The sequence below is a fragment of the Onychostoma macrolepis genome, chromosome 06, assembly GCF_012432095.1.
Source record: "Onychostoma macrolepis isolate SWU-2019 chromosome 06, ASM1243209v1, whole genome shotgun sequence".
Classification (NCBI taxonomy): Eukaryota; Metazoa; Chordata; class Actinopteri; order Cypriniformes; family Cyprinidae; genus Onychostoma; species Onychostoma macrolepis.
In genome coordinates this window covers 24,086,478-24,102,429 of record NC_081160.1, presented here as the reverse complement: position 1 = coordinate 24,102,429, position 15,952 = coordinate 24,086,478, and the positions used below count along the sequence as shown (strand labels likewise).

The following is a 15,952-nucleotide window of genomic DNA, read 5'->3' as shown; positions in this document are numbered from 1 at the left end:
CCCAGTCCAGATGAATCTACATTACAACGTTTAAAAGATGGAGCTAAAGAACAGGAGAAGGAAATACATGAGAAGAATGATGCTGATCCTGTTGAAGGGTCTGAATCTGCTCTCCTGCAGTCATCATGTAGTTCAGATTTAGTGTCTGAGGAATCCACTGCAATAAGTATCTGTCACATCACAGAATCACAAACCCTCACGAATAGTAATGTAGAGTCCCAGGAAAATACTGGAGATGCTGAAAGAGTGGCAGCAGAGGAAGACAAAGACTTACAATTAGAAATTGACTCACAGAACAAAACATTTGACTCAACAACCAGAGAAGCAGAAGAAACAGAAAAGAACATCCAAGATGTTAGTGTGACGTTAATTACAGAAGTAGACGTTACTGGAGATACAGTTACAGTGGAGAGTATTATGACTACTGAGTCTGATTTTCTTCAAACCTCTCCTGATGCACACATGGAAGCATTGAAAATATCTAAAAATGCTGAGAAAGAAGTTTCAGGAGAAACAAACACAATTCCTGAACAAAGTGATATCAGCATCATTCCTGCAGATTCTCACAGTGAAGAGACACACTCAAAATCAAGTCCAGTTATTCACAAGAGAAAAATGGGTTCAACTCGCAGACCTCTCAAAGGGAATACAGGACGAAGAAAAGATCATAATGAAAAAGAAATCTTCAATTTGGAGGATGAACCCAGTCCAGATGAATCCAGATATACTGCAGTGAGTATCTGTGACATTTCAGAATCACAAACCATCACAAAAATGTATGCAGGGTCCCAGGAAAATGCTGGAGATGTTGATATAGCACCAGCAGAGGGAGACACAGAATCACACTCAGAAAACAAAACAATTTACTCGCCAGCATTTGAAGGAGACACAACAGAAGAGAACATCTGTGCAGCTAGTGCTTTAGATAGAAAAGTTGAGTTTATTGGAGATGCAGTTATAGTGGAGAGTAATATGACTACTGAGTCAGATTTGATTCAAAGTTACACTTCCACTGATGCAAAACCGGAATCATTGATATCTGAAATAGCTGAGAATGAAATTTCAGGAAAAACAGACACAGTTTCCAAACAAAGTGTTCCCAACATCATTCCTGAAGATCTTACTGGAGACAAGGTACACTCAAAATGGAGTCTTAATGTTCATAAGCGAAAAATGGGCTCAACTCGTAGACCTCTCAGAGGGAACAAAGAACAAAGAAAAGTGAGAGTAGAATCCAAGGAAAATAATGGAGATAATGAAGGAGTGTCAGAAGAGGAAGACACAGAAACACACTCAGAAATTCAAAACCGGGATAACGTGGTCGATCACAGTGTGACACAAGAAATTATTAATATAAGAGATGTTGAAGATGAGGAGAGAAAGACCACGAAGACAGTGGACATGTCAGTGCAGGAGCTATGTGGTGATTTGGAACAAAGATCAGATGCATCTCAAACACAAACTGATCCATCACAGGATGATACTGGCTCACATTTATTAGAGTTCCAAGAAAGAACTGCAGATTTTGTGAGAGACAGTAATAGTCTTTCTGATGTGGTCGTGTCTGATGCCCTGCTTATAGAGGAAACCCAAATTCATGTGTCACCTAATGATGTTCCTCCAACAGAGGTGGTTGAAATGAATCCAGTCTCCAAAAAGTCTATGCAGAAGAGAAAAATGGGGTCAACTCGGAAGAGAGGGAAAAGGATGGTAAATGACGAGGAGGTTGAAGAGAAAGAGGGAGAAACTGAAAATACAACAATTGATGATGAGACCACAAAGTCAGAGGAGAAATTAACACTTGAAGAAGCCATTACAGGATCTCCTGTACATCAGCAACTGTTCAGTTCATCTGCTGATAAAGAAGGGCATGATATTGTTTCTAAATCAGATGTGCAGGCAGAAAACTCAGAACAAAACGATCCAAACTCTACCATAAATCCCGAACTACTGATAGAATCTGAATGTTCTTCAAATGTTGCTGCTGAAATGGTTTCAGACCTGCCATTGGGAGATGTTGACACATACTTAGATCCTAAACAAAGTGTCATTCCCAAAGAGTCTCATGGAGAAGATCAACCAAACTTTAATCCAGTTGTTCAAAAACGAAAAATGGGGTCAACACGTAAGACGCTCAGAGGGAACAAAGGGCAGGGAAGAATAGCAGAATTCAAAAAGATGGATGGAGATAGTGAAGGAATGACACAGGAACAGGATACAGAACCACATTTAAAAACTAGTGCAAGAAAAACTGAATTTGATGAAGAGGTTGAACAAAACTTCCCAGTTGAATTTTCTCATCCAATGGCTTCTTCAAACATGTTCCCTGAACCAGAAAATGGAGTGAAGGACGTTTCTCACATTATCCATGACCTATCTGAAGTGAGTAAGGAAAAGGGGATGGACAATACTGGAATTGACAGTAATAGTCTGAGTGAGGCAATTAATCTCAATGAGGGGACAAAGGACAATTTTTTCTTGACAGTTAGTCATGAAGATGCTCATCAGATCGTGTCAGAGCCTGAACAAACTGAAAACACACACAAGGTTATTCCCACACAAGAACTAAGAGCCACTCAGGATGATGTTGTTCACGAAAACAACTCTCGAAAAATACCTGCCACCCAAGAAAAGAGGCGAAAGATGGGCTCAACCCGGAGAAATCCTCGAGGAATGCTTGGGAAAAATATGGCCGATAATGAAGATGTACTTGGTGTGGCAGAGGATAGAGAGACTAAGAAAGCAGCGGATGATTTGGAAGAAGCATTAAGCATCAGTCAGTCCAAGGAAGTGTCTTCAGTCAGTACCACAGATCTTGAATCAGAAATGTTCATTGGTGCAACTGATTTCAAAGTTGAAAATTATCATCTTCACAGTTCTAGACCAACAGTGCCTGAAACACCTGAAAATACCCTTCAAATATGTGATAATCAGTTAGTAAATGCTGATGTTACCAAACATCCACAGTCAGAGACTGTTACCACTGAGATGAGAAGAAAGATGGGCTCAACTCGGAAGAATCTCAGAGAAGGAAAAATACAAGGAAAAAGAGATGGATATGAGGACATAGAAACTGAAGACACAAATCTGCAGATGTCTCAGGACTCTAAAATGAGCTTAGTAAGAGAAAATGTAGGACAACAAACAGCTCACGGTTACTCTAATCAGTCAGAGGGTTCACTTCTCAGTGAGATAGAGAGAGCATTAAATAAGACGTCTCAAAGTTCATCGAGTTGTGATTGGGAATTAATCGTAAAAGAGCCAAACCCAGGTGACTTAGCCAATGCTCCTGATGTCAATACGCCAGAAAACTCAGAAATCAAATCTCTCCAGCCAATGCCATCGGCTCACAGTGAACCCAACTCACCAGGAGGACGAAGAAGAAAAATGGGTTCAACTCGCAAAAATCCCAGACAGCAGCTCAAAGCAGAAAGGGAGGATGAAGACAAAGAGGATGGGGAGATAGATGAGAACTCAAAGGCAAATAAGCAAGAAAAGAAGGACCTTGAAAGAGCTGAGGTGTCTGTAGTGCATAATATTTCTGAAAACAGACTGAATAAAGAGTATCTCGATGTCTCTAGTGCACACATAAGTAGTGATCAGCTAGAAGAGAGCACTAACCCTGTTAGCCAAGAAAAGACGTCTCCATCAACTAAAAGGAAGTTTGGGTCCAGACGTGCTAATAAGGGCAAACAAGGGCTTGGTAGGTTGGCTGATTCTGATTTTGGGAATGAATTAGAAGATGGAGATCATAAACCAGACAGCTCTGAGGTCAAGGACAAGCTGCACAGTGATGGCTTAGCAGTATGTATCTCTTCTTTAGAAAATGTCCTCATATTTTGTACTTCAGCTTTTAATGGAAATTGTATTTAATTTAAATCACTAAAAGATGTCTTTTTTGTTAAGGTTTGTGAACCGTGCCTCACCTTACAACCAGAGAATCAACCAGCTTCTGAGCAGAGGAACATGGAAGCCAAGTATGACACAGAGCTATATAAGAGTTCTTTATGTCTTTGTTATAAGAAAATAATTAACTTTTTTTATTTTTCCATCTCCAGAAATGAAGAAGCTGCTCCAAAAGGCACTGATTCTGGTCTCGTTTCTTTGGACCAAATCATAAAACATGATACCACTGGAGCTAAGCAGACAGTAAATTTAAAGAACAGGAGTGAGTAAAGTGATAGAATATTGTCATGTAATTATACCTAAAAGTTTAATATCTAATACTCATCTAACCACAAGCTCTGTCATATAGTTTCAGATACTAAAGTAGTTCAGTTTAATGTTGTCATGGTGGGAAACAGCTGTGTGGGAAAGACTTCCTTCATAAGACGCTTCCATGAAGGCCAGTTCACTGAGGATTACCGCTCCACTATTGGTGAGTGTTGCGATGGAGGCAGTCTTGTATACTGAAGCAGCTATACACTATCATTCAAAAATTTGGGTCAGCAAGATTTTTGTATGTTTTTGAGAAAAGTCTCTTATGCTCTGGTCAAAAATACTGCACAGTATTAACAGTAATATTGTTAAATTTCAAATAATTGTTTTCTATTTTAGTGTGTTTTATTTAAAATGTCATTTTTCCTGTGATGGCAAAAAAACAAAACATTTATCATTATCAGTATTGAAATTATTATTATTTTTTCCAGGATTTTTGTAACTCTATTAATGTATTTACTATTACTTTTGACCAATTTAATGAATCTTTAAATATTCATTTAAAGATAAAAATTAAATGAAAATATAAAAATATTAATTTCTTAAATTTTATTTTTTTTTGTAATTATTGACCTCAAACTTGGAATAGTAGTGTAAAAAGTGTTAAGATACATATTTACTATATAGAAATTATTTTTAGGGAGAAAAAAATGCAGCAACAGACAGCCTAATTATAATGATCAGTTCCAAGTGTATAAATGTGTGCATTTATCAAAGAGAATAACTAATTTTTTAAAAAGCTATATTATTTATGTTAAATTTTATATTATATTCTTTGTTAAAAACGTGCGTATCATAGATTGTAAATACTCTTTTGCACCTAGGTGTTGACACCTGTGTACAGACTCTTGCGCTGCCTGACAGCACTGTTAAACTGCAAATATGGGACACAGCAGGTCAAGAGAGGTAAGACCTCAGAACAAAATAATACATGATGGAAAAAGATGTTTGTTGGTGTGTTATTTAAACCAAAAAATCCCTTATAAGGTTTCACAGCATCACCACACAAGTGTTCCACAAGGCTGATGGGCTTCTGCTCATGTATGAAATCACGTGTTCAAAGAGTTTTATTTCTGTACGAGATTGGATCTCTCAAGCTCGGGTAGCTTATGTTTTCATTTCTTCATTTTCCTTATATTTTAGTCAAAATATATGGAAACGTCCCCTTCCCTAAATTGTATTATGACAATGTTACACAGGAAAGGGCCCCTGATGATGTCATCATGATGTTGCTTGGAAACAAAAATGATTCTGTAAAGCGTGAAGTCCAGATTCAGGAAGGGGCGGATCTGGCCAGAGTAAGAGTTCATTGTGACCCCAAAAGTACTTTCTAATTGTTTTGCTTAAGTTTATTTCTACTTAAAGTTTGTTTGTATTTTCCCTTCATTAGGAGTATAACATACATTTCATGGAGTGCAGTGCTGCAACTGGGGCGAATGTGTCAGAATCCATGAGAAGTCTTGCAGAGTAAGACTCAAAACTAACCAAACCCATCACACCGGTTATTATTTGTTAAATACATGTGTTTTCTGTCCATGCATAAAGACTCATTTCTTGTTGCTACTAGGTTGTTAGTGCAGCGCAAGTCACAGAAGGAGAAACACACAACATTGAGAAGAGAACCAGCACAGAAGAAATCTGGTTGCTGTTGAAAACACACTCCCACACACACAACATGCACGACCATTCAAACTCTTGGGTTAGTAAGATTTTGTTTTGTAGAAATTAATACTATTATTCAGCAAGTATGCATTCAATTGATCAAAAGTGACAGTAAAGACTATAAAGATATTTAAAAAAAACAGTTAGAAAACAGTTATAAATAATGTTTTTTTTGTTTTGTTTTTTATCGAGGAATCCTGAAAAAAAATGGTTTAAACCGTTTTCATAAATTAAGCTTACAGGAATAAATAAAACTTTAAAAAATGTTTATTTTACATAAAAATGACTTTTTATGTGACGTTTTTTTTTAAATCTTACCAACCCTAAACTTTTGAAGGAAGTGTACAAACACTTTGTAAAAAGCAAAGGCAAAAAATAAGCTGCTTATATATTGTTGCTTAAGAAGAATGTCATTTCTGTATTTTATAAATATGTACAAAATACAATAATGGTTTCACACATAATAATATAATTATACATTTATTTAATGTCTGATAAGTGCTTTAAGTGCTGAGTGGAAGTGAAAAAGAATACAAACAAATAAAACAAACTATACTCTTACAATTCAAGAGTTTATGAATGAATGAAAAATCTCTGTAACTCAGTTTCATGAATTATTAGTTAGCACAGACTAAATCATTGAGGTAATAGTCAGCCTTCAAAACAAGACACTACTTAAATAACTCACAAAAAGCTACATTTTGCTAGACATGGTATAGAATGATAGAAAAACAAAGGATATCCCATCTCATTTTGTCATCGTAATGTCAAAATGCATAGATTATTTCCTTGTTTGTGAGGTCTCATCTCAAATCATATCTCAAACAGTAGTCAAAAGAGTTGCTTATTGATCTTCATATCCGGTGTCTGAAATATAAGCAATAAATATTCACGTATACACACATACTCATGAGACACAACTCAGTGGCTTAGATCACGGACAGACAGGATGACTATAATAAGCAGACTGAGGAAGAGGGCAGATACGATGAAGAAAACCTGAGCTGCCCATTGACTGTGCGGCACCCCTGTCACCGCTCTGGTACGTTCAGAGGGAATCATGTTGGTCAGGTTCAACATGTAGCCCAATGTCCAACCAACATCTGTGTCTGCCACCTGTAACCAACATACAATAAATATGAGTACATATTCCCACATCATACTGACGGAAAAGCCATATACGGTTTCCTCATACTGCTGGAGCAGAGGTCGTCTGATATATTGGTTTATATCAGGTTGAGCACATGATGTCAGTTTATGAGCTACTTCCACTGTGCTCTTGAGCAATACAAGTAACCTGGGGTTAAATTATAGTCTCTAACGATTTATGAATCACTAAGTATCTGTATTCAGTTTGTTAAATAGGCTAAGGATGGGATTGATCTGTATGCATGAAATGTATATATTCATATTACTGAACAGCTTCATTGCGGCAAAGAAAGGATTTAAAGGAGATGAAACTGTTCCTTACCTGTTTCTCAAAAGAGATTTGATCCCACGCATTACTGAACTTGTATCCTTTCAGGAGAACAGTCATAATGTAATGAGCAGAAGCACAATATTCTTTTAGGTATTTTGCCTTGATGGCTGGATTTTCAGCGGTAAGCTGCAGAAAGAAAAAATGCAGAAAAAAGTCATGAACATGGATTTAAGAATATACCAGCATTAGCAAATATACTACCTTATTTGTGACCCTGGATGACGAAACCAGTCTTAAGTGTCAATTTTTCGAAATTGAGATTTATACATGATCTGAAAGCTTGTTAGGATCGGACAATATTTGGCTGAGATACAACTATTTAAAAATCTGGAATCTAAGGGTGCAAAAAAATCTAAATATTGAGAAAATCGCCTTTAAAGTTGTCCAAATGAAGTTCTTAGCAATGCATATTACTAATCAAAAATTAAGTTTTGATATATTTAAGGTAAGAAATTTACAAAATATCTTCATGGAACATGATCTTTACTTAATATCCTAATGATTTTTGCCATAAAAGAAAAATCGATAATTTTGACCCATACAATGTATTTTTGGCTATTGTTACAAATATACCCCAGCGACTTAAGACTGGTTTTGTGGTCCAGGGTCACATCTTTCCTGCAAAAGTGGGCGTGGTCATTTGTAAATTTAATCTGTCTGGTTTCAGTGTTATTCGCTTCCAGCTATTTTTAGCTGTTCAAAACTTCTTGTTTTGCTGCTTGATATTGCAAACTGGTGTGTCTTACCATATTATTTTAATGTATAATCAATCTTAATTATGAACACACTGGTATGAAGTGCAAACAGTTTTACAGTTTAGTGCACGTTATTATTCTTGTCATTATTTCCCCATACAGCGGCTATTGAGCCGGAAGTCTCACCCATCTTACTTCTGTGTTGGAAAATAAGGTGGATACATGTAATCATATTGTGATTCACGTGATCACTTCTCATCTCACCAGGCTTTTTACTATAAAATGTAAGATTACAATGTATTGTAATAATAATTGTGGACTCACAGTGGTCCAGGTTTTGTTGCAATGAGTATCAATAGTGGAAAGAACCCGGGTCAGTGGTGCTTTTGGGACAAGTCCAAGGAAGTCAAAGGTGTAAAAGTATGCAGAAAAAGCCTAAGATGGGCATAACATATAGATGTTAGACTTATTATGAGGCATGGAAACATGAATTAAGGCAAAAAGGATAGTAGAGGATCATTTTGATGTGAACATAATTTAAAATAGTAACTTGAAGGCTACTTCGGTATACTTTGATTCAGTAACCACACTGATAGATTCAGCTGAGTAAAGGATTTGTCAGAGTGATGACTAATTTTTTTAGTTATTCATTAAAACAACCACCTAATGAGTCATAACCGACTCTTAAGAGTCATTTGTTGGAGAATTGAATAAACTGGTTACACTGAAACCCATGTTCTTTCTGTGTGCAGTCCACTAGTAGAAAGATATTTCTTGACATTATTTCATGATGCACAGTATTTTTATTACATCATTTAAAGGAAAGGTTTACCCAAAAATGACAATTTTGTCATTATTTACTCGCCCTCATGTCGTTCCAAACCTGTATAAGTTTATTTCTTATTCTGAACATAAAAGAAGACATTTTGGTTTGAAACGACATGAGGCTGAGTAATGATGACAAAATTTTCATTTTTGGGTGAACTATCCCTTTAAGATATCTAATTCACATTCACAACCTGAGAATAGTAATTTTTATGGTGTGGCAGGAAATTATGCAATGTATATTAAATTTTGTTGCAGTGTTTTTCCATGTGCACATTAGGCCATGTAAAATACATATTAAAAAAAAAAAGTTTTTTGTTTAACTGCATATCCCCCTCTCTATTTTCTTCTAACTGAAATCCAATGCAAACTATTTTCTTTCTAACTGAAATCTAATGCTACTAGTAATTAATAAAAATGATTTGACAAAGTAAGAAACACTCACAAAGAATTCGCCATTGACCGGAGGCTGATAGGCACCATTGAAGCCACATTCTGGTGAAAATGCACAGTCGGTGAGGTTAACAATGTTCTCCATTAGAGAAAGACAGAGGGATGAATTACCCGTTCCTGAGAAAAGGACTATAGCCGTGGGGTTAAAATTGTTTGGTTTGACCACACAAGGGGAGTTGTAGAGGTCACCCAAAGTAACATTGATGCTATATCCAACGTGGTAGCATGGGTGACTGATAACAGATGATGATCCAGCAGTCTAGATAAAACAAAGACACCATATCAGTCATTCGACTGTGTCCATATTTTTACTGGTAGACACTTTCTTTTCAAACCTACATACAGTAAATGCATTGTGCTGAAACTAGTATGGTAAAACCTACATAATCTATTGAATTATGTAAGTGAACCCTTTAAAAACCAACCTTGTGAAGGTAGACCTGAAGTTTCTTCAAAGCCTGGTCCTTGCCGTAGCACAAGTAGCTCTGTGTGTACAACTCATACTTATACCCGTAGAGCTGGAGATTTGAAGCTGAAGCTGGGTTTTTTACTGGGTCTTTTGGGGTGAATGAGATCTGCGTTGATGAGCCACCAAGATCTAGAGCTCCAAGGATCTTTCCTGCTTTAGGGTGGATCCATTGGCCCTCAAATGTGTGCTGCAAGGGAAAAAAAAAGTGTTGAGGTACAGGATTTTCAAACAAAAGAGAAGCGATTAAGCGCGATTAAGTATCATTTCTACTGTTGATTGATTGACCTAATCGAGTCAAGGCAAGAATGAATATAGCATTACAGCTTCCATTGTTCAATAGCCTTTGAAAGAATGACAAATAAAGATTTCTGAGATGATAAGGCAATAACTTTAGTTTAAAATTATTGATGACGCATGGATGATAGTTTTAAATATGTATGTATTTATTTAGTAATTAACTATTTTCCTATACACATGTATAAACATTTTAATAATTTTCAACTGTTTGTAAAAGTAGATACAAAAATTTAAACTAAATTTGTGTGTGTGTGTGTGTGTGTGTGTACCTGTGTGTGTACCTGTTTTTCTATTCAGGTGGGGACTTAAACCTGAATACACACAGACTCATGGGGACTCGTGTCACGGCGGGGACCTAAATTGAGGTCCCCACGGGTAAACAAGCTAATAAATCACACAGAATGAAATTTTTTGAAAATCTAAAAAAGCAGAAAGTTTCCTGTAAGGGGTAGGTTTAGGGCAATAGAATACACGGTCTGTACAGTAGAAAAAGCACACTGTGTGTGTGTGTGTGTGTCTTATAATCATGTTTTCAAAATTAGAAAAATATAAAACATAGTAAATATTAAATATATAGACAGAAATACTAGTAAATATATATTGAAATGAGAACTTACAAATTCATTATTCAAGCAATTTCATTGTCTGTTAGAATTATATTTGTTTTTTGAATAAATTAATAAATGTGTAAAAAAAAAAAAATTAACTGATCCTTACGTTTGAAAAACTCTGTATTAATAGTCAATTGATCCCAATTTCATCAATGTTGGAATGCCATTAGTCACCTTAATTAAACTTTCCAAGAGATAATTGATGGTGATCCAGCCATAAGCCCCCTCCTCCATTCCAGAGAGTATTCTGGCCCCTCGGAAATCAAATGGATAACTTTGGATTGTTTTGGTGACCTCTACGAGGATGTTGTCTGCTAGACTTTTGTTCTGTAAGCTGTGAAACCAATGATCATCTTAATACAGTTATTCATTTATGTTTTCTCAGTCAAAACACTACTTAGGAAGATAATTTAAAAATCAATGTAAAATATAGCCAACATAGGCAAATATAGCCAAATATTATTCCATTTACTGTATATGACACATCAGTCAGTTGTTGAATCACCTAAGAAGCCGCATGCCAGCAGTGGCACCAAGGTACACAGGTGTAGTTTTCCGCTGTCCTTCGGGTACTGCTGCCTTGGCAACATCCAAGCATTTCTTAAGACTTTCTCCAGCTGCCGGAGGGTTCTGGACATAGCTAGATATGCCATCACCTAAAAACAATAAAAGTGTTTTGACAGTTAAAACATGAGTTGTATAGCATTCTCATTTGACACAGTGGGCAGAGGTCTCAAAAAAATAGGTGAATGTGTTTATAGGCCACACAAATTTTTGTGATGGCCCTCTTAAAACCGTTTAGTTTCTTTTAATTTGTGCTGTATCCCTTGAAAAACCTAAAGTGAATGCAGTACTATTGACTAAATGCATTAAATTCAGCTTTGATACCGAAGACAGCATTTAATCACTGTAAAGTGTTATGAAGTTACAGAACAGAGAGCTGGTCAAGTTTCCAGTTTCCTGGTATTCTATAGTCTTTGACTGTACTCACCATCCACATCGCAGCTCTGTTTCTGAGAGACTATTCCAGTGTTGTTCTCTTTGTTCCCCAGCCACTGGTACAGGAAAAGGGCCGTGTGAGTAGAGCCGGCATCAAACACAATCCCATACTGAGGAAGTCAAACAAAGAGTTCCATAAATTTGGACGAAACTTGATTTAGTGGGTGAGAGAAACATACACATCCTGAGAGAAAAGGTTGATAGTAATTATGTTATTCCACAGGATTAATGAAAATAGTTTGTGTTGTGGAATTGTGTAGAATTTGTTTTGTTGTTTTTTACCATGCATTGTTTTGCGAGACATAGGCTACATAATAATGTGTGAAATACATAATGGGGTTATGCACAACAAACTATTCTGTAAAACAGGTTAGATCATTTCGGGTTCAAGTCTTTTGTATGTGTTTTGTTAAATATGGAGCTGTTTTACTAAAGATGCATTCAAAGGAGATACCAAAGATGATCATAACCGATGTCCATCACATATGTAGATTGATATCTAAAAGTTTTTTTTATTTTTCTTCTTCTAACATTTTGATATTAAAATTGAATAAAACGCAAACAATAAAAACAAACAGTTTCCCATAAAAGTCCATAGATATCGACATCACTTCACAATTCTGTTAACACTTTCTCGACAAGCGAATGAGATCTGTTTTCTGGTGTATTCAGGTGATGTTTGAAATACATCTCATTAGAGATTTTCTTCATATAGTTAAAATAACTTCATAAATAACTTCATATAGTGATTTTGGAAACACTTTACAATGAGGATCCATTTATTAAGTAAGGGATAATCAACGGCTAGCTGTACATTAAATGATTTGAATGCACGACGTGGAGGCGAAGTACCACCCGACGATATGTAAGAATTATATCTAATGCATTAACTAATGTTATGCCATGGTCTGTCTGAATACTCGATTCTGATTGGCTGGCAGGTGTTGATTAAATTTGTTTAACTGCACAGGTAGTTCCAGGTCAGTTTAATCACGTTCTATATTAATGCGCTTCCTATAAACATTGGTAACCATAGTAGCATACAGTTACAGTTGAATAGTAATACAGAGTGAGACAGTTACAGTAAACATTTCCGACTTACTTAGCTAGGCTAAACGGATGATTTTTGCGTGATATTTAATATGTGAATGCTGGCAAATGACCATGGCATAAGGGGGATAATCAACGGCTAGCTGTGCATTAAACGATTTGAAGAACCACCCTGGTTCTTCATCTCCACGTCGTGCATTCAAATTATTTAATGTACAGCTACACTGAAAAAAAAAAGTTGACCTAACTCAAAAAAATAAGGCAACCTATCGCAGTCAATTTGTTAAGTTAACTCAACTAGCAACTGACAACTTAAAAACTTTAGTTCATATAATGAGTAAATGTCAGTCTATTGAGTGTTAAAAGATCTGTCAGAGCAACCAAAGATTTTTTAGCATTTAGCAATGTTAATCTTTTTTAACAATCCTCTTTTCTTTAGATTTTTGTTTATTTTCAAAGCCTTCTACATAATATGGGCAGTAGTTGCCTCTTAAAACTAAAGGCAAACATTTATGCTGACAGACAAATGCATTAAATGAGATGCACATATACACTATTCTTCACTATTCATGGCACACAATTCTCAACCATGGTGAGGATCAACAAAATTTAAATCAGTAAAAATATAAACTCTGATCCACATGAGAGCTAAATGACAGTGACAACAGCAGCAGCATAAATTAAGCCATTAAAATTTAAAACTATGATAATATTTTAATAATAATTAACATAAAATGTTTTCAAGCTGCAATGCATGCTGAGAACTTGTGCAATTTTGTTCAATGTAAAATTGTTTGTTCAGATGACTTTGAAAGGTGATTTGTTGGGAGAACATATGCATATGTTGTGAACAAATAAAACAAAAAAAAAAACTTTTACTAGCAACATGTTTAGAGTATTTTTGTTCAGTTCACACAAAACATTAAACTGACTTCTCATACTAAACATTATTTGTTCAGGCTACTTTTTTACACTGGTTAGGAGAACTTTTCGAAAGTTGGATTTTTTACAGTGTAGCCGTTGATTATCCTAAAATCATAAAGAATACTTTTACAGAATTCAGAACTCTTTACAGTAAGGTCTGATTAGTTAACCTTAGTTAATTCTTCATTGAACAATATATTTGTTACAGTATTTATTATTGTTAAACATTAGTTAATAAAAATGCAAAGGTTTATTGTTAGTTCATGTTAACTCAGGTCAATTAACTAATATTAACAGATACAACTTTTTACGAATTTATTACTTTAGGTTCATGCTAATGTCATCAAATACTAATACATTAATAACAACTTGAAAATGATAACGTATAGTTAGTTGTAAAGTGTTACTGTTATTTTTGATGTTTGTTTTTAAACGTTTTCTATTTTAAATTATTAATCATATGAGTTAAATGTACGTCCTTAAAAAAATCTAAATTCTACTCATGAATATCTTACAAACAGACACATTGTGTGAAGTAAAAATGTTATCACTAGTGCATGTGTTGACACATAAGAGCTATGTGTTCACGGATTCAGGTTTAAATGTCATGAGCTGATCCTATTTCCCTTCTTTCCCCCTCTACTTTCCTGTCTCTTTATTGCCCTCTTCAAAAGTGCTCATGCATAAATTTTCATTTACCTTCATAGCTCAAACAGTGACCTTTGAAAAGTTTACCATAAAAAATAACTTATTTTAAATGTTTCAAAGGCAGCAAATTACAGATGTGACTAGTCTGTTCTAGCTACAACTGTCATCAGCTGCTACCAACATATTTTTTATTATATCAGCTAAAGCAAATATTGACATCTGCTTTGGATGATCAACTTTTAATAAGCAACAGGCAGTGCAATCAGACATGAAAAATATTCATGAGGAGTATTTATTTTACAGACAAATACACTCCTCACATTAAAATCTATATAAAAGCACATCGTAACTGTGAGTTGAACATCTTTGCACCTGTGTTGAGTATGGCTGATCCAAAGTCTGATGATTAGCAAGAGAAAGAACCAACGCGATGATGGTTGTACAAGCTATGGCTGCCATTGCAGCACCCAGCAATAAAGCTTTCATCTGAATTGCCATATCTGCAGTCTGTCCAGAAACAAAACAAATAAGCACTACAGGTACAAGGATGATCCACAAATATATGAAGTTAATTTTATGCATGCCAAAGTTAAGCGGTCACATAATCACATTAATTTGTCATAGCTTTGTGTACACTTCACATGCTCATTCAAGTCTACAAGTTGTACAAGTTCAAGAGGATCAATTATTAACCCGAGATGTTCAATTAATCTTTGTTGTTTTAAAGCTGTTTGGCAGCTAGAGACACATAAAAGTAACAGATCAGATAGAAAGCAAGTGTCTTACCTTCTTCCTTCTGCTTTACCTGTCCGGGTGAACAAACTTATTGAACACACTGTGGCAATACGTGTCCGTATATAGAAGACAGGTATGTTGATACTTCCACACCTTTACTCCAACCCGGACCTCTGGGAACTGAAGTTATACTCCCACTTCCCCAATATATCTTCAGCTCATTACACACATACATAACACATCCACTAACTTTTCCTCTTTCACACACAGTTACTAGGTAATACACCACACTCAGACACACACCCTGAGGTTTACAACCTTAACGCTTCATTGGACCAAATTTTCTCTCTTAATTTTTTTTTTTTTTTTTGTCACAAGTTGAATCATTTTCTGGAAGTTTTCTGAAAGAATTTCACAGGACGTCCTCTGTGGGAAATGATAAACAACCTTATCTGAATAAAACTGAAAGCATGCACTAACCTCATTCACCAATAACAACTGTTACTTAATAACTAATCTCTCTTTGACTCTATTGTGTTAAAGTCCTTGGTTTAACAGTGTAGATATAGAGCACTTACAAATTCACACAGACAGATTTGACTGAAAAGCACCATTTTATTACTTTTTTTTTTTTTTTTTTTTTTTACCATATTTAGAAGAATATTGTTAATGGATGAACCTATTTCACAATGTTAGGAAATATGATATATTAAAATATGATATTTAGACTTAGAATAAACATGTTTAAAACAGAAAAGTTTAGATAATTATTTAAAATTACAAGAGAGTTGAGTAAACTTGAGTGAATACCACTCAGTGAAGTTGAAGCAAAAGGACTCAGCATACATTGCAAATCAGTTACATGAAAGCCGGTATTTCTAAAAAA

At 35.4% G+C, this 15,952-nt stretch overlaps 2 protein-coding genes across 2 annotated transcripts; one reads left to right on the top strand and one right to left on the bottom strand.

The window, feature by feature from the left end:
* Positions 1-2: 2 nt before the first annotated feature.
* Positions 3-6,444, top strand: rab44 (RAB44, member RAS oncogene family). The gene is made up of 9 exons (XM_058779581.1): positions 3-3,804; positions 3,907-3,977; positions 4,059-4,168; positions 4,256-4,378; positions 5,043-5,124; positions 5,206-5,320; positions 5,418-5,516; positions 5,609-5,685; positions 5,786-6,444. Exons 1-9 carry the CDS (start codon positions 418-420, stop codon positions 5,868-5,870), a joined length of 4,149 nt encoding a protein of 1,382 aa, XP_058635564.1. The 5' UTR covers positions 3-417; the 3' UTR covers positions 5,871-6,444.
* entpd8 (ectonucleoside triphosphate diphosphohydrolase 8) lies at positions 6,345-15,469 on the bottom strand. The gene is made up of 10 exons (XM_058779582.1): positions 15,118-15,469; positions 14,704-14,838; positions 11,702-11,819; positions 11,216-11,366; positions 10,885-11,044; positions 9,759-9,989; positions 9,326-9,592; positions 8,380-8,490; positions 7,352-7,486; positions 6,345-6,996 (listed from the first exon to the last, which is right to left on the bottom strand). Exons 2-10 carry the CDS (start codon positions 14,827-14,829, stop codon positions 6,802-6,804), a joined length of 1,494 nt encoding a protein of 497 aa, XP_058635565.1. The 5' UTR covers positions 14,830-14,838; positions 15,118-15,469; the 3' UTR covers positions 6,345-6,801.
* Between the last annotated feature and the right edge of the window lie 483 nt (positions 15,470-15,952).